The sequence below is a fragment of the Cheilinus undulatus genome, linkage group 10 (assembly GCF_018320785.1).
Source record: "Cheilinus undulatus linkage group 10, ASM1832078v1, whole genome shotgun sequence".
Classification (NCBI taxonomy): Eukaryota; Metazoa; Chordata; class Actinopteri; order Labriformes; family Labridae; genus Cheilinus; species Cheilinus undulatus.
In genome coordinates this window covers 7,499,636-7,519,053 of record NC_054874.1, presented here as the reverse complement: position 1 = coordinate 7,519,053, position 19,418 = coordinate 7,499,636, and the positions used below count along the sequence as shown (strand labels likewise).

At 41.1% G+C, this 19,418-nt stretch overlaps 1 protein-coding gene across 3 annotated transcripts in view; it reads right to left on the bottom strand.

Annotated features, from left to right (window-relative positions):
- Positions 1-19,418, bottom strand: part of drp2 (dystrophin related protein 2) — a 368,464-nt gene that overhangs the window by 62,751 nt on the left and 286,295 nt on the right. For all 3 annotated transcript variants that reach the window (XM_041797456.1, XM_041797458.1, XM_041797457.1), the window contains 3 exons: positions 12,722-12,783; positions 12,123-12,197; positions 6,984-7,185 (listed from right to left, as the gene is read on the bottom strand). In XM_041797456.1, coding sequence (XP_041653390.1) covers positions 6,984-7,185; positions 12,123-12,197; positions 12,722-12,783 — 339 coding nt within the window. The remainder of the gene's footprint in view (positions 1-6,983; positions 7,186-12,122; positions 12,198-12,721; positions 12,784-19,418) is intronic.

Sequence of the window (19,418 nt, the reverse complement as noted above, 5' to 3'; positions counted from 1 at the left end):
CTGTGTGTATTTGAAACTTTCTGTACCTGCATACAAAACTTTCTCTACATTTATATGGAACTTTTTCAACATGCATACAAAAGTTTCTTTGCCAACATATGCAACTCTCTGTGCATGCATACAAAACTTTATCTACATGCATGTGAAACTGTCTATGGTGCATATATAACTACAAAACCTCGACAAACACAGAACTTTATATGGACATGTGCAAAACTTTCTAAACTTGCATATGTTAAAAACTTGTACTAAACACATACTAAACTTTTGCTGCATTGCATACAAAACTGTCCATGGTGCATACTTAACTTTCTTGACACAGCCGTAACATTTTTCTGCATGCATACAAAACTTTCTCTGCATGTGTTTCAAACTTTCACTGCCTAGGTGCATGCAAAACTTTCCCGACATCCCTAAGCAACTTTCTCTGCCCATGTATGAAACTTTCTCTGCATTCATTTGAAACTGTCAATGATTAGCCTGAACTTTTCAATGCATACAAAACATTTTCTGCATTTATCTGATTTTTTTTTTCTGTCATATGAAACTTGCTTTAATGCATCTAAAACTTTTTCTAAGTGCATATGACACTTTCTCTTCACATGCATTAAACTGTCCATGGTGTAAACTAAACTTTCTGTGCATGTATATGAAACTTTCTCTTCACACTTAAGAAACTTTTCCATCGCATACAAAACTTTAGTTGGCTCATAAAAAACTTTTCATGGAGCATACAAAACTTTGCCAACACATGCAAAACTTTCTTTGCACACATACAAAACTTTTCATGGGGCACACTTTACTTTCTCTGTGCGCATAGGGAATTTTCTCTGCATATGAAACTTTCCATGTTACATACTAAACTTCCTGGACACAAAAAACTTTCTTTGCACATAAACACAGAACGTTCCATTGTGTGCAACTTTCTCTCCATGCTTATGAAACTTTCTTTGCACATGTATGAAGTCTTTTCTGCATGAATACTAAACCTTCATTATGTGCCTACTAAACTTTCCTCATGCACACAAAAATTTTTCTGCATGCATACAAAACTTTCTCTGCAAACATATTAAACTTTCTGTGAACATGCATGAAAGTTTTCATGGTGTACACCAAACTTAACTTTATTGATGCATACAAAATGTACTGATACAAAACTTTCTTTTCACGCATAAAAAACTTTTTCTATGAGCACATGATACGGTCTTTTCATTGGTAAGAAACTTTCTCTGCACATGCATGAAACTTTGCATGTTGTAAACTAAACTGCATACAAAAATGTTCACTGAATGCGTATGAAATTTTTTCTGAATGCATACAGAAGTGTCCATGGTGCCTGAGTAACTTTCTTGATGCATACAAAACTTTACGTTACTGCATAAAAAGCTCTGTGAACATAAAAAACTGTCTATCGTACATATGAAACATACACTTAGTGTACAAAACTTTTCATGGTGCATATTAAACATCCTTGACGCATCCAAAAAATTTTCTGCATGCAAATTCAACTTACTGTACATGGGTGTGAAACTTCTTTGCATGCATGCTAATATTCCACGACACATAGGAACTTTCTATGCCATTATACAAAACTTTGTCAACATACAACACTTTCTGTCCATAAATATGAAACTTTTTTCCATGCATACTAAACTTTCTCAATGCATTCAAAACTTTTTTATCAGCATACAAAGTTTTTCTCTGTATGCATACTGAACTTTCTCTGCACAAACACTAAACTTTCTCTGCATACAAATGAAAGTCCCAACAAATCTCCAATCACAGTGTCATGCACAAGCATAATCAACCTGAATGACACTAAGAGGGTTTGAGCTGGAGTGCAAGAAATTTGAGCAAGAAATCAAAGATTTGAGAGCAAGGAGACATTAAAAAAAAATCTAAACACAACAAGGTAGGGTTTTCTCTTAGTAAAATGGCAGGTTTTGATGGAAAGTTTTCAACCCAAATCAATAAGTTATGCTCTCAAAACACTTAAATATGCTCTTGAATGTTACAAAAATAATAACTCCATGAAATGCTATAAAAATACCAGAAGCACCAAAAACAAATATCGAAATGGTTGTTTTTTGCGAAAATACTGCAGTGGTACTAATGATGGCACTGATGAGAATAGTTTGTATTAAAAGTGCATGAACTTTGTCAACATGTGGTGAAAAATCTATTGCTACAAAACAACACAAGCATTACACAAAAGAGTTGTTTCTCAAGTAAAACTGCTCTGATTTTAATTACTTACATTCCTCTTGAATGGTTACAACAAGAGCCCTGCTCCAAATTTTCATTCCACACATCACTTTATTTACTAAAGGCCCGGCTGGTGCAACTTTATCCCATAATGCAATGCTGAGATTCAGCCAGACAAGCTGGTTGTCTCATTAGCAGCTAATGCAGCCCTGAGCCATTAACCTGAAGTAGAGTTAAGGTGTGGGCTATAAAGGTCTAGTGAGCTCATATCTTTTTAGCTGGACACCCACAGATTTGAGGAAGAAAATTTAGGATTTTTAGCCCCAGGCGATGCTGACCTTTTTTAATGGGCTCATCATTAGAGCCAATTAAACAGGGAATCCTATTTATAACAACCATTTTGGTATACTTGGGAAAATTATCTTTACATCCCAGATGCCACCAATAAATTACCCTGGCAATGCAAATAAAAAAACGATGTCCAAATGTCTTTTTTTGTCTTCACTGGTATGAAATTAGTAGGGATATAAGGGCATTGTTAATACTGCAGTAACAGAAGCATGTCAGTGTCATGCGGGACGTGATGGTTTTAAATTGTAGGTCAAAACAAACTTGACTCTTTTAGTGGAGCAGAGCGAAACGGGAAGAACTGTTACCAGTGGTCCTTGCATACCCATTATCCCTTGTGTTCCTCCGGTCACTGGCCTTATCTAACAGCACGAACATCGTGGACGCTGCAAGTGGCGAGGGAGAATCAGTCTACACGGCAACTTAAAAGATGGCTAAATTATCATAAACTGTGTCACTGCTTTTGTTTTTTTATGAGGGTACACAAGGACGGAGTCCGTGCAGAGACTCCAGTTTGGTGCAGTTGGTGGCGACCCAAAAGGAGCAACAAGGATTGGATTTGCGTTTGTCACCATGCAAGAAACACACTTCTCTGGCGTTTTGTGTTTCTTGATATTTCAACACTAACATAACCAGAAACTGGCACATGAAAAATGTGTTATTCAGTTAATGATTTGCTGAAGCTCAGAAAGCACAGTGGGCGACAGCTTGGATGGCATGGTAATGCAGAGTCTAATCACTGTCACCTCACAGCAGGACGGTTTTGGATTGGATCCCAACAACCAGCCAGGGTCTCTCTGCTTGGACTCTTCTATTATCTTCCTGCTTGTGTGGGTTTCCTCCAGGTACTCTGGCTTTCTCCCACAGTGTAAACACATTCAGGTTAGGTTAATTGGTGCATCTTAATTGCCCATGGGTGTGAATGTGAGTGCTAATGGAGGTTCGTCTCAATGGACTTGTTAAGACTGCCAACCCAGATTTGCTTCCTGGCATCACCAGATGGATTTTAAATAGCTAAAAATACATGAAATGAGATTTCTGCAAATTGGATCCATACCACATCTTAAGGTGATTTGAAATGCAATTCTCATTGGATTTCTACAGATGCCTCGCAGTCCTACTGCTATGAGATTTCAGAGTAAATATGCATCAATCCAGAAGAAATTCACAGCAGACCAGGGAGCTAACTCGTCTGATTTATGCAGGAATCACACAAATGTTAATGAGTAATATTCAATTCCTCCTGCCCCCATTGTAATAAAATTGACATAAAAGACATGTAAAATGTAGAGATGTTATTTTCCTGTGTTTATTGTTTTCAAATTCAAAAGTAAGACAACAAGTTGGCAATGTACACATATTTTACTGTTTTTTCATTCAAAAGGAAGGAGTACAGTGTGTGCGTAAATCCCAGTTTAAAGTAGTAAAAAAGTAGTTTTGCTTCACTGAAAACCTCTGGTATTTTCAAAGCAGACCAGTACACAATGCATGTGGTCGCCCCTGGCTTCTGGACCAGCCCATCAGGTCCTGGGCACCCAGTATGCCCCGCTCTCCAGAGCACATCAGCATTAGACACATGTTCTTGCCAATGAACATGTATTATACCCAAAAATGCACCAAAGGCAAGTCATCACAAAGGACTCCAGTTGACGGCTCTGGCCATCAGTCAATGTCCAGGCCTCACAAGAGTGTAGTAAGACCAGGAGGACCAAGGACTGGAAGACTCTGACTCTCATCTGCATGCTCAGATACCAGGAACGCCACATTGTCTTGCTCAGCCAAACCATCACCCCGTGCACGAGTAAAAGTCTGTGGTTGAGCTCAGCCTCACAGTCAGCGGATCAGTGTATTACACTGCTTAGTAGAGGAACTGCTCTACAACTTCCATGCTCTCATCATTCATGGACACAGATTTGATGGCAGCATCCCAGAGAACATGCATTCCTAATGTTTGGACCTCCTCACTGAGCAAGCTAAGAACCCCCCACCGTCTCTCCAAGGAGCAAAGTCCAGGTCAGTGTTCTGAACATCGCCAAATGACACTCCAGAGTTTGCAACCCCTGTTACCCACCCCAGTTCCCTTTCCATACAGGTACTGAAGTGCGTAGGGCAGGGGTCATTAACTACATTTTTACAAGGGCCAGCTTTTTCCCAATCAAGCACTCTGGGGGGGGGCAAACTGTCAAATAAACCAAATGAATTAATTTAAAATTGGTCTGGTTAACTTTTTTTTTTTTTGAATATTTTTATTTTCCTTCAAATGCATGTAATTTTTAGGCTCAAAAGCCAGGCATACACTGTGTGATTTCAAGCCGGTCATATGACGGTTGTGGCAGAATGTCAACTCATACTGTGTGACTGAAACGCTCACGACACACGACCATCAAGCACCAGTTGTATGTTCACATTGTACGGCCCGACAGTCGTGCGGGACCTTAGTGCTCACACTGTACAAGTGAAGTTGGGATGGACTGTGACAGAAATCCCCGGAGTTACCTTTTTAAAAAGTCTCACACACTGAAGGTAAAGACTTTTCAGTCATATTCTATCTCTCTCCCTCTTACTACTAGCGTCACCACCCGTGTCAGCTGCAGGTTCGCAGTTAGGAATATTTCCTGCTTGTTTATTTCCTCTATCGTAGTGGAGATGGGGACATCAGAAAGTCATTCCAGCTGTTGTCATGGTAACTTATGATGTTGTCTGACAGTTTGCAAAGGAAAACAATCACCTAAAGTTGTTTATTCTGCTCATGTTTCTGCTCTCTCTGTGAAGTGTCTGGAGTCGTATGACCAAAATATCAAACATGCCAGAAATCCATCCAACCAGTTGGGAGCAGGTCGTCGGGTCGTAGTTGGGCTGTGGTCGGCTGTCGTACCCCCCTGTACACAGCATGACTAACGACGCCCAATCCGACTGAAAGTCAGCCGACTTCAAAGTGAGCAGTGCGACTCAAAATTCATGGCTGAACCAGAGGAAACTTGCACATTGTATATCCGGCTTAACATTGAGATCAGTCCCTATATCGCAGTCAGCCACAAGGGGGCGATTGAGATATTTTAGTTGAATATGGCTGTCATGTTGTCTGTCACTGGGACTGATGCTAACATGCTGCGTAGTGGGGAGTGAAAAACCCACGTAGAAAAACAGCACTCCCAAAACGCCAGTTTCTACAGAGAACGGCAGTTTTTATCAGGAAAGGATGGACTGATAAATAAGTGTTTAACACGCATTATATTTGCTAAAAATGGCTGACCAGTAGATTTCTGAAAAATGGATGAAACAAACTTATTTCAATCTCCATTATTTTGGAATTGTTCTAATGGCTGTAGGGAGTGTTTAAAAATGTAAAAAAAAAAAAAAACAAACAAAAACATTTATTTCTTTGCACGTTTTGAATTTGATAATGTTCTGGGGGCCATAATGGAAGATGTGAGGGGCCTGATTTGACCCCCTGGGCTGCCAGTTTATTATCCCTGGCGTGGGGGATAAGATGCACCCCTGCCTCACCCCAGAACCAACTGGGAAAAAGTCAAAGGTGGATGGAGCCATCACTCTTCACAGCACTCTCTGAACCAGAATACAGGGCAAACATCAGTTGGATGAGCAAATGTGGGATGCTGCAGAGCTCCAGAGTCCTCCACAGGGCATCTCTACTCATCGATTAAAAAACTTTCCAGAAGTCAGCATAGGCTGCAAGCAACCCTTTATTGAATTCCCAAAAGCTTAGCTCAGCAACGTTCATGTTCATCATGGATTATTTTAAAATTTGAAAGTTAATAGTCCAAAAAGTTCATTATTATCATATTGCTGTAAATATAATGAATGAAACTCTACATGTTATCAATTAATGCAAGGCTGTAGTTATGAAACAATCTAACACTATATGACTGTAATGTTACAATTGCATGAAATGAAGTGCTCACAACAGGCTTTTAAATGTTTGGATTTTGGATCCCACAGCAAAGCTTTTCCTCCTGGTGGCTGGCTCGCAGCCACAGTCTTCTCAGCGCTGTGGCTGGGTTAAATATACAACTAACAGCGACAACTTCATGCTGTGGGGGACATCTGTGGATAATTAGTTTAGGAAATGGAAGAGCAGGCTGTCCAAAAATTTCCTACATATGTGAAAAAAGTTTAAATGTTGAATTTACTGATAGTGTCAATTAGATTTCAAGGGGGGGCACCCTTGGCTATCCCTATTGGCATGCCCCTGTGACAAGGACATAAAAATTAGAGAGACATAAGTGAGGCTGCGGCAGGCTCTGCCGTACCTCTGAAAAAATGCCAGCTTGGATTTGCTCAAGCCCCCCTTGTGACCCTTGAAGCGGTACAGCAAATGGATGGATTAATGCAGCTTTCAACTCCAGCAGGTTTTAATGAAGACTACACCTTTTCAGGATTTAAGTTAAAGCTCACTTCAGCTCACTCACCTGTCGTAGACGTTCAGCAACCAGTTGAGGCACATGTCAACACAGAGTGGGATGTTAACCAGGATGGATCTCTCCTCCTCCAGACGCTCATACAGAGCAGTCAGGCCGTGGATCATCTCCACCACGTCCATCACGTGCTCGCCCTGCTGCAGCTCTTGCTCCCGGAACACGTCCACGAGGCCACTTAGTGCCACCAGATCAACTACAAACACATGAAAACACTTTTAGAAGCATAGATAACTTAAAAAAGAATGTTTAAATACATTTTTTTTTCTGTTTTGTGCTGCTGGAAAGTCTTTAAACTTCAGGTCTGACAGTATTATAAAGCACGTGGTGCTCAAATAATGGGTCTGAACCAAAAAGTGAGTCACAGAGCTATTTTCAGCGGGTTGTAATGTATGCCTTAGGGGAGGAAATTCCAAAAAAGTCTATGATATGCTCTTATTTTGAAGGAAACATCTCCATCTCTTTGTTTTGATACATCCTTTTCCCACCTTAAATTCATTATTCACAATTTTTTATTAAAAACATTTGGTTATGATTGAAAAACATTGGAAATATGAGCTGTGTATTGTCATTAAGGACACAAAGATAAACCAAGTAAATACAAAACAAAGTTTTTAAATGTTGATATCTTTCGTTAAGGGAAAAATCCATCCAAACTTATCCGGCCATATGTGAAAAAGTCATTGCCCCCTACACCAATAACTGGTTGTTCCACCCTTCGCAACAACTGGAGCAAGCATTCGTGGTAACTGGCAAAGAGTCTTTCACATCACTGTGGAGGAATTTCAGCCCACTCGCCTTTGCAGAATTGTTCTAATTCAGCCACATTTGAAGGTTTTTGAGCATGAACGCCTGTTTAAGGTTATGCCAAAACATCCGGAGTAAATACAAAATGCAGTTTTAAAATGATGACTCCATCTTACTAAGGGAGAAACCTTTTTTGGAAGCTTAGCTCAGTTTCACTAGCCACACCCAGGCCTGATTACTCCCTGACCTGTTAATCCAGAAACCCCTAAAATAGAACCTGCCTGACAAAGTGAAGTAGGTTAAAAGATCTCAAAAAGCAACAGTCCATGGCGCCATCTAAAGAAATTCAAAAACAGACAAGAAACAAAGTCATTAAAATCTATCAGTCTGGAAAGGGTTACAAAGACATTTCGTAGGCTTTGGGACTCTGTTAGCCATTATCCTCAAATGGAAAAATCTTGGAAGAATGGTGAACCTTCCCAGGAGTGGTCAGCCCAGCAAAATGATTACAAGAGCGCATCAACGACCCAACCAGGAGGTCCAGAACAACATCTAAAGACCTGCAGGCCTCACTTGACTCAGTTAAGGTAAGAGTTCATGATTCAACAACAAGAAAGAGATTGGGCAAAAATGGCATCCATGGGAGAGTTCAAAGGCCAAAACCATAGCTGACCAAAAGAACACAAAGGCTCATCCTACATTTAACTAAAAACATCCTGCTGATCCCCAAGACTTTTGGGAAAATATTCTGTGGACTTACATCTGCAGTAAAACTAACAAAGCATTTCATCAACAGTCAAACATGGGGGAGGCAGTGTGATGGTCTTGGGCTGCTTTGCATCTTCAGGATCTGGACCACTTCCTGTTACTGATGGAACCATGAATTTAGCTCTCTACCAGAAAATCTGGAAGGAGAATCAGTTCATGACCTCGAGCTCAAGCACACTTGGGTTATGCAGCTGGACAATGATCCGAAAACACACCAGCAAGTCCACCTCTGAATGGCTTAAAAACACAAAATGAAGCTTCTGGACTGGCCAATTCAAAGTCTGGACTTAAATCTGATTGAGATGCTCCGGCATGACCTCAAACAGGTTCTGTACCCTCCCATGGGCTGACTTCTGCAAAAGAGTGGGCCAAGATTCCTCCACAGTGATGTGAAAGACTGCCATGAGTGGCACAATCAGTTATCTGGTTTAAGGGTCAATGACTTTTTCACTTAGGGACACGTAGCTCTGGATGCCTTTATTCCCTTAATAAATAGAAAGTAAAAACTGCTGTTTGCATTCTGTTTATCTTTGACTAATGTTGACATTCACTGAAAGATGAAACATTTAAGTGATAAATAAGCAAATATATAAGTAAACAGGCAGAGAAGAAACACTTTTCACAGCGCTGTACTCCTTTCTTCCACAAACACTTCCTCACAAAGACAGAGCGGGATCATCATCATCTTCACCTCGGTAAATGAGCACTCAGACGACAGCAGTGCTTAGTCACCCATTTTTTCCCACTTAAGCCCTACCAGATGTTTCAAGAGCAGTGACACAAATTTGATCTCGCTCTTCTAAACTAATTTGAAGGCCCATCCCTTGGAGTGGAGCTAAAAGGGTGTCCGTTGATGCCAGGTATAATTGGATCGCACAATAATGAGCCAGAAGGGGGAAGAGGAGATAACAGGAGTATTCTCTGGGGCTTGGAGGGAATCACCTTAAAATGTATTTCTGATGGGCTCTTATACTCAACTTCTCAATCATTTCGCAGAGCGTGCAAAGAGAAAGAGTCCTGCAGTTATCAAAGCAGTGCGGCAATTAAATTCGGTAACGATATCAGCTAAAAGTCCAGAGGAGGGTGAGATAAGAGAGCGGGCCAGAGTGAATGAAAGAGTTTTTTCACAGTCGTCTGAGCTTTGAGTTTTTGTTGCAGCAGCTTGAGACGTTGAAGTGAGAGAAGACGGCAGGAGAGGAAGTGAGCATGATGTATTAGGAAGAGTGTAAAATTGGTCACTTGCAGCATCAGATGTTGTTACGTCTAACGTCAGAGAGGGTTGGAGCTCTGCAGGTGAGGGAAGATGACGTTAAGAGGTCACGAGTAAGAGGAGGAAAGGGAGTCAGATTTAAGGTTGTGAAAATCCAAGAGAGGAGTGAAAAATCACAAAGAGTTTGAGGAATGGAGAATACGCTCACTGGCCACTTTATTAGGCACACCTGTTCAAATGTTTAACACAAATAGCTAACCAGCCAATCACATGGCAGCAACTCAATACATTTAAGCATGTAGATGTGGTCAACACTACTTGCTGAAGTTCAAACCGAGCATCTGAATGAGGAAGAAAGTGGATTAAAGTGACTTTGAATGTGGCGTGGTTGTTGGTGCCAGACAGGCTGGTCTGAGTATTTCAGAAATAGCTGATCTACTGGGATTTTCATGCACAACCATCTTTAGGGTTTACAAAGAATGGTCTGAAAAGGAGAAAATATCCAGTGAGCAGCATTTGTGTGGATGAAAATGCCTTGTTAATGTCAGAGGAGAACAGGCGGACTGGATCAAGGCCATAGAAAGACAACAGTAACTCAACCAAGGTGCAGAACACTATCTCTGAACACACATGTGGAACCTCTAAGCAAATGGGCTCGAGGCCACCCCTAAGGGGGTTAAAGGGTAAAAGGGGAAAGTTTTCCCGGGATCGGCCAAATGGGGGGCCCGTGGAGGTCAGAAAAATATTGGTCTATTGTAATCTTATGCTGTGATAACCATTTATTTTTCTGAGGCGGGTAGCAACTACTGTTGTCAAAGGGACAAATATGATTTAAATTCATTTAGCAGTAGTATGTAAACTTATTAAAAACAGAATTGAAATGGTTTATAAGTAGCAGAAAAAAGGGCCGGAAAAGATGGGGAAATTGGATTTTAAAAGTGGAAATAATGGAATAAAAGAGACATAAATTGGATCACAGAGTCTAAAAACAGGCAGAAAGTAGCAAAAAAAGGTAAAAGGGTATCACAAGATGCTAAAATGGGTTTAAAGTGGCAAAAATTTGCATAACGAACAGTGAAATGTGGTTAAAATGGGCAAAAACAGGTCAACATGGGAAAAAATGGGTGGAAATGCAGAAATGGTCAGATAAGGGGGTGAAATGGGATCAAAACATGGCAAAGACGGGTTGAAATAGGCATGCATTGGTTAGAAGGAGGCAAAAATGTGAGTAAAACATGGTGAAAGTGGATTTTAAAGTAACAAAATTCAGTTTGAAGGGGCAAAAAATGGGCAGAAAAAGTGTTTAAAAGTTAAAAAAAAGTTGGCACAATAAGTAATTTCACCATTAGAACCAAATAACACTGTAGGTCCATAATAAAGCTCCAAAATAAAGTAACTGTTAGGCAGGATGCTAGCACAAAAGCTACTGATCAAACCCCCATACATCAATAAATCACAACTAGAGACAGCTCATTTTCTGGGTTTGTTAGGGGCCCTGCAAAGTCTGTGGGCAGGCCTGGATGGGCTACAACAGCAGAAGACCACACAGGGTGCCACACTGTAAACTAAGAAAAATTTCAGCTGTGACAGTCAGATGGTAGGGTCAGAATTGGCCGTAAACAAAACATGAAAGCATGGCTACATCCTGCCTTGTCTCAACAGTGCTGCTGGGGGTGTAATTGTGTAGCGGGGGAATTTCTTGGCACACGTTTGGCCCCTTTGTACTGCTTGAGTATTGTTTAAACGCCACAGCTTACCTGTGACAATGAGTTTACTCCGCCTCCACTGTCACAAGATTTTAGGACTTTGCTGAAACTATGCCATGAAGCATTAAGGCAGTCCTGTAGTCAAAACGGGGTTCAAACCAGTCCTAGCAAAGTATACCTAATAAAGTGGCTGATGAGTTTATAGAAAAAACTGGGTAAAAATTATGAGTGACAGTGCCTGAGCAGGATATAAGTAGAGCTTTGACCCCGAAGGGGTTCATATTCAAGCCTCAACCATGCGGTTAAAAACTAATTGCCCTTTTTTTTTGTAAGCCAAATGGACCAATTAATTGCTCTAATTATGTAACATGCCACCGATCAAGGAGGTGATGAAAATGAGGAAGAAATCCAGTTCTGAGTGGTTAATGTGGCTCTTTTATTTCATCTATTTTTCATATTTCTACATTTTAAAGCCAATTGAAGAGTGTGGAGAACATTTTCCACTATGAAGTGTTGCAGAGAGAAGCGATGATTCCTTCGACAAGTGGATAAAGAAACGTGCCTCGGCTAATCGTTATATCTTATTTCGGAGGAGAGCTTGTCATAGTGGATTACTGATGCCGCAGGATAATAGTATATCATTTAACCAGCCGTCCTCAGCGCTGCAGAGAGAAAATACCATCAATGAAATGCCGTACGTACGTCTCAAAGCCTTCTGAACCCGCCGCAGCTTCATAGCTGTTCTGTATGCTGAGAACTTGATGTTGTTCAGATCCGCTAATGGAGGGAGAGAGAGACAGAGATTAGAGTAAATGAAGAGCTGTGGGAAAACAAACCCATCTCACCACTACCTTTCCAAGCAGAAATTAGACATCACTATCTCTTCGCATGTTTATCACACTGCTGCAGAGGTCATTAGTAAGATACTGTATTGCTAATGTTATCCGTGTATGTGTGTGCATGCTGTAATTGTGTGTGCAACAGCTTCCCTATCTCTCATGAAAGCTCTCGTGTCAGATCAGATTAACAGTAAAACACATGATGTCGTTTAATCACAATTAATTAAAGGCTAAGCAAGAAGCAATCACAGCGCCGGCAAATTGGGCCTCGTAGGTTAATGACAGTAGTGATGTAGTCCCTGAGGTGTTCCAAACACAGGGCCTTTAATGAGCTGTGTGACAGGGCCTTCAAAGTAAAAGCACACTGGAGCCATGCTGCTGCTGCAGGAGCCCAAAGCCCAGCAGGTGTCCTGGGACGACGAGCAGGACTCTGAGGAAGCTTTAATTGTCCCCCTAACTCACCGAGTGCTTGGTACAGCTCTGTCATCTTTGGATGGTCCCAGCACGTCGTCTGGGCCTGATGGCTGGAACGAAAAGGAAACAAAGGGGTTTTAAAAAGCAGCCAAGAATGGAGGTGAGCACTATCAGGCCAGAGAGATCAAGGAATAATGAAGTCAGGGAGCAGAGACAGACACGTGTGGCAGACGGTGAAAGGAGGGAAATCAAAGGGCAGAGAGGGATAAAAAAAGGAGAAAAATGAGAGGGCAGGACAGAGCAACCATTGTTTACAGGAGACTTCAGGCCTGGAGAGCGCAGACATACATCAAGCATGATAAAGGACTCCGATTCAGTCATCAAAGAGGACTAGCAACGCTGCTCTGCTGGAAATATACAGCAAGGAATTTAAAAGTCTTCACTTGGAGACCTTAGGAGTTTACAACCAGCATACATCAAAACACACAGTTACACCATCTCCTCTCACACTGGCTCCATGGGTACATTCAGAAAATGTAGAACCCGATAAAAATGGAAAAAATAAATGTAAGACCCCCTCAGCAAGAAGTCTGCTAGAACCACGGGGCCTTTTAAGGAGGCCCTCTTTGTTAGATACTCTAGATACCCAGATACTCTTTGATACCCAGGGTACTGCTGCCACCTCCGTCTTTACTGGGATGTACAGTGCAGTGAAGAAGTAGTTGTCCTCTTCCTGATTTTTTTTTTTTTTTGCGTATTTGTCACACTTAAACGTTTCAGATCACCAAACAAATCTTAATATTAGACCAAGATATGGAAAAAGTAATTGCCTCCTAAGCCTAATAACTGGTTGACAGCAACAACTGCAAGAAAGTGTTTTCAAAAACCAGCTTCCACATCACTGTGTAGAAATCTTGGCCCACTCGTTCAGCCACACTGTAGGGTGTTCCAGCATAACTGGTCTGTTTAAGGTCATGCCACAGCATCTCAATCAGATTTAAGTCCAGAATTTGAGTAGGCCACCCAAAAAACCTGGAGGTGGACTTGCCAGTGTGTTTGGGACCACTGTCCTGCTGCATAACCCAAGTGTGCTTGAGGCAAGGTCCTGAGCTGATGGCCAGACATTCTCCTTCATGATTTTCTGGTGGTTAGATCAATCACTACAATTGGTCCAGGTCCCAAAGCAGCAAAGCATCCCAAGACCATCACACTACCCCAACCATGTTTGACTGTTGGTTTGATGTTCCATTTAAGAAATGCTGTTTTAGTTTTACTCCAGATGTAATGGGACATTCACTTTCACAAACTTTCTCTTTCCAGTTTACAAAATACTTTCCCAGAAGTCTTGGGGATCATCAGGATGTTTTTCTTTGTGTTCTTTTTGGTCAGCAGTGTTGTCCTTGGAACTCTCCCATAGATACCAGTCTCTTTCTTATTGTTGAATTCCAAACCTTGACCTTAACTGAGTCAAGGGAGGCCTGCAGGTCTTTAGATGTTGTTCTGGGTTCGTTTGTGACTCCCTGAAGGAGTCATTGATGCGGTCTTGGAGTCATTTTTGTAGGTCGGCCACTTCTGGGAAGCTTCACCAAAGTTCCAAGTTTTCTCTATTTGTAGATAATGGCTCCCACATGGTTTGCAGGAGTCTCAAAGCCTTAAAATGGCTTTGTAACCCTTTCCAGACTAATAGATCTCAATTACTTTGTTCTTTAACTGTTCTTGTATTTATGTATATGGTGCCATGATGTGTTGCTTTTTGAGATCTTCAGGCCTACTTCACTTTGTCAGACAGGTTCTATTTAAGGGATTTCTGGATATTAACAGGTCTGGCTGTAATCAGGCCTCGGTGTGGCTAGTGGGATTAAACTGAGCTTTCATAAATGTGATTAAGCACAGGGCTAAGTAGTTTTGGATAGCTTTTGTGCCTCAATATATGAAATCATCAGGACATTGATGGTTAGGGTGTGGGACATATACAGAGTGGGTCTGGGTTCAAGTCTGACCTGTGGCTCCTTTCTGGCATGTCTGTCCCCCCTCTCTGGTCCCTGTTTCTAAATTTCTATCCTGACCTCCACTATCAATAAAGGCATAGAAAGCCCCAAAACATATCTTTAACTCATTGAGTGCCATTGACATATATATACGTCATTTAAAAGCCAGTGCTTGAGTACCATTGACATGTATATATGTCAAAGTGTTTTTTCGGCGGCTGGCACAAGGGGGCACTTTCATGCTCCCTGTGAGTAATTTTGGGGCTTCTGGGATACATAGTCAGAACACAGAAGAGACGGTAGATCAAAGCCACAGAGATCAGAGGTGGAGACGCTGGGGTCAAAGAGCAGAGCAATCGTTACGGAGGTAATCTAAGCTTAAAGTTCTAAAATAGACGCTGGAAGAAACTTTAAACTTTTGCCTGAGAAATCGCTTACTCACTGAAACCAACACTGAACTAAACGACAGTAAATCCGGGGATCAGCGCGGTCATTCATCTGCCTATGCCGGCCAAGAGGCTAAAGAATGCCCCGAGGTCTTCCCCGTGCGTCTGAGAAAAAAGGCAGCCGCTCGCCAGCTGGATGGATACAGCGATGACACTTCAGAGATGGACTTTTCCAAACCAGACTCTGGCTGCCAAGTGAGCAGGGCGGATCTCTTTCTCCGTCCCAGAGCAATAGAGGTAAGTTAACATTAGGAACCCACTGATTATTCAGCCAAAGTTATCAAATGAAACCATCACTCATGCTCCTGTGATTTCAGCAGCATACTTCAGAGAAGAGCAAGCCCCATGCAGTTCTACAACACCGTCTGTTGGCAGAAAAGAGGTAAGAACAAAAAAATTCTATATCATAGATTATATATTATATATATAAAATATATATATTATATTACTTCTATAATTTACAGGCAATGCCAGGGGACATGCAAGCAGGAGAGGATGCAGGTGTATAGGGGGGTCACGTGGAGGCCGTCCAGTTCCAGAGTGTGAATGGCATGACAGTGACTGGAAGCATTGTTATTTATTTTACAATAAAACAATTTGTAATACAATTTTCAGATGTCTTCTATGTCATTGAAGACAAAATTACAACATTCAAATCACTGTTTTGCTTGACAGACTCTCTTTCACAAAAATGCATTTTTCTCAGCTTACTAGAAAAAAAGTGGTCTTTTTGGTGAAACTAGCCTCTATTCAACTTCAGATAAATCAAGAACGGAACAAGATGCAAACAAATGTTGTTTTTCAGAGTCATAGTACAAAATATTCTGTGGGTCTTGAAAGATGACTCAAAATGGCCAAAAAAGCTGGCACAAGCCACTTTCCATTTTATAAAAGGGCTGGCACTCAATGAGTCAAGAAATTTAAAAAAATGAAATCATTATTTAAAAACTGTTTTTGTATATACTCACGTTGTCAATGTCTGATATTAAACTTGTTTGGTGACCAGAAACATTCAAGTGTGACAAATATGCCAAAAAAGTTGAAAGAAATCAGGTATATCTCATATAGAACCAACAAAGTGAGCCATATAAGACCCCAAAGTTTCTGGTGCAGATGTTAAAAGGACCCTGCATGATCAGACCAGTTCATGTTGTTGGATATATATTTGTATCTCTCATATACACATTGAATTAAAAAACTCACCAGATATCTGCATGTTGAGTAATTTGAGTTGATAGATTCACCAGGAGACTGCCATGTGCTGTGACGTCACAGTTCGGCAGAGCTCGCTGTTCCTATGCAGTAACAGCTGTTGCAGACTGGCAGCCAAAGTTGCCTGCATCTCAGAGACGCAGCATTCTAAAATTTGAGGTCTCCTATTTTTTATTTGCACCAAGAGCAGTTATCTGTCCATCTAGACAGGAAAATGTGTTTGAAATCAGTTTCTCGATGAACCAGATGAAGGCCGCGAGCTAAACGCGTCTGTTTAATAAAGTTGTTCCCTGAACTTCAACTCTATATGAAGCTTTCTGTTTCCACACGGTTCAAGTAAAGATAAACACAGAACCAAAGCACTTCCGGTTTGTGCTTTTCAAAGTAATAGTCCACTTTAGGATTTCTTTGGAGAAACCCTGTTTGTATGCACATACTGCTTTTATTTTGAAAAGCTCCCGGCACGCTTCTGCTATACACCGTATCTCACTTGTAGGGACTTTTATTGAGGTAAAACGTAGGAGGAATGACCAAGAGGGTCACAGAGCTTTGACAGTAGGGAGACCGAACCAACACGCAGTAAACTCCTGTCTGGTATGAAAGCTGTTATGGCAGCACCAGCTGCAAGCAGAGAAACAGTCTGAAAAACGGTTAATAACAGCGGCGAAGATCGCTGCGCACTGTGACGTCACATGGACCAAAACATGGCGGCCTCCTGGTGAGTTTATGAGCTCAAATTTACTCAAACTGCAGATATCTGGGATATTTAGTGAGTTTTTTTGGTTCAATATTCATTTGAGAGATCTATCCAACAAGATAAACTTGTCTGATCATGCAGGGTTCCTTTTAAAGAACAAAAAGACCCAGAGCTTGTATCGGAACAATACGTACCAAATCCTTACACAGTCACCTGCATCCTCTAGGGGTAAACACACACACACACCTTCACAGTTCATTGACAAAAGCAGCAGCGCTCTAAAGGTGAAATAGTATCGATGAGTTAAATAGATAAACACATGAGTGCTCAAGCTGCTCAGAGTGGTTCAATAGAGTTCCTCCCTGTACCACTTAGTAGTTATCTGATTTCTAGTAGCTGCACAAATGCTTGGAAAAGTGAGGTGTTTTTACTTTAAAACGAGCCCAATGAAAGATAACTAACAGTAGACTTTAATTTTACTTGTTTTACGGCATATTAGCTCAAAGTGATAGAGATTGATGATAGAATATGGAAGGTGAACAATCTTAAATCCTTTGTACTGTCCTCACTTTGATTAGCCGATGTTCAAGCTACACAGTCAGCTAACAACTTCAAATCCTGGTCATTTACTGAAGAATTTCTTTAAATGCTATGTATTTCTTTTCTTTTCTTTTTTTTTTGTCATACTGCTATAAAGCACACATTAAAAAATGCAAAACAGAAAATAAGGCACAGTCAAAAACCATAGTAAGCACACTCAAAATGCTGAGTCATGCTACTAGCTTACAGCTCTGCTAGCTAAATCTCTGTTGACTTCAAATACACAGCCAAAAATATGAGGGACAAACTTAAACATGGCCCTCTGCCTCTGTCTCTATCATAAAGCATACAAAAAGGCCATACTCACAGACAAACAGTGTCCAAGGCAACAATGTAAAAGATAATCCTGCAGGAGGTGAACCAGCTGCTGTCTGCACTCCAAGTCTCTTACATGGGAATTAACTAGCACATGGCCGCTGGTCTCTTTTCAACCAGGAGGAGACAGTGTTAAAACAAAACTAAACTCAGACTGCATACCAAGGCTTTAAAGGCAGGGGGCAGTGTTATGATTAAATTTATAGGTTACATATTATGTAAAATACAATTTTTCAGGCTGTTCTAGCTAAAATATGTGACCCTCCTTTCTCCACCAAGCCGTTCTCAGATTTTCCCTTCATGATGTCACGTGGGGAGTTAGCACCACCCCCAGGTTCGTATGGCCGTTTGGAAGAAAGTTCCACCCTCCTCTTATGATCAGGAGAGCCACATCTATTGAGCCAGTGGTCCTCAAATGGTGTGCCAAGGCACACTAGCGTGTGCACCATTCTAGGTGTGCTGTGGGAATTTGTACCATATGTTATTACTACAACTTTATGGCAAGAACTGAAGCCAGGCCTGCCCACCATTCTGGCTGGACCCCTGAAAAACCCCAGATAATGGGACCACCCCAGTTGGGATTTACTGATGATATCAGTGTAGGTGTGTTGGATCAGTAGCATTGGTGCTAGCATCCTGGCTAACAGTTACCTCATTAAGAGCTGAAAAGCATAGCAAGCTATTATTGGGTTGAATTGGTGTTAAAGTTATTAATTCGTGCTATTTTTAGCCAAGTTAAACAATTTTTCAACCCATTTTTGGTGATTCTTTTCACTGTTTTTGTTTTTTGCTACTTCTTATAACTACTTTTGACCCACTTTTGCCCCTTTTTGGAATGTTTTACCGCGTTTAACCCAATTTTACAACCTTTTTGCCACTTTTCCCACAATTTTGCTATTGTTTGGCCATTTTTTTGCCATTTTCTCTCATCACTTTCAACCCCTTTTTACCACCTTGTGGTAACTTTAACCCTTTTTGCCACTTTTCTGCCACTTGTGATCTATTTTGCCACCTTTTTGCCAATTTTTGCCCACTCTTGCCTTTTTTTCTCATCACTTTTATCCCATTTTACCACATTTTTACACAGTTAATCCTTTTAGGCCAATGCTAACTCATTTTTGCCACTATTTTGACACTTTCAACAAGTTTTGGTGAATTTCAACCCATTGGTTGGCCACTTTCTGACTTTGTTTAGCCACTTTTTGCCCAATTTTGCCATGTTTTGTCATCACCTTTAACCCATTTTTTGCCACCTTTTTTCACACTTTTGCCATCTCCATGATCCCCCAGTTGGCTGGGCCCCAGAAAGCTCTCCCCTTTATCTCCCCTTTGGCCACCTTGACTGTAACATTATTTAAAAGTCTATTTTGTATTGATTTAAATATGGTGTGCCTTGAGATTTTGGCTTAACCTTAGGTGTGCCTTGGGCGAAAAAAGTTTGAAAACCACTGCACTAAGCCGCATCCGTTTCCTGAGAGGGGGGCGGT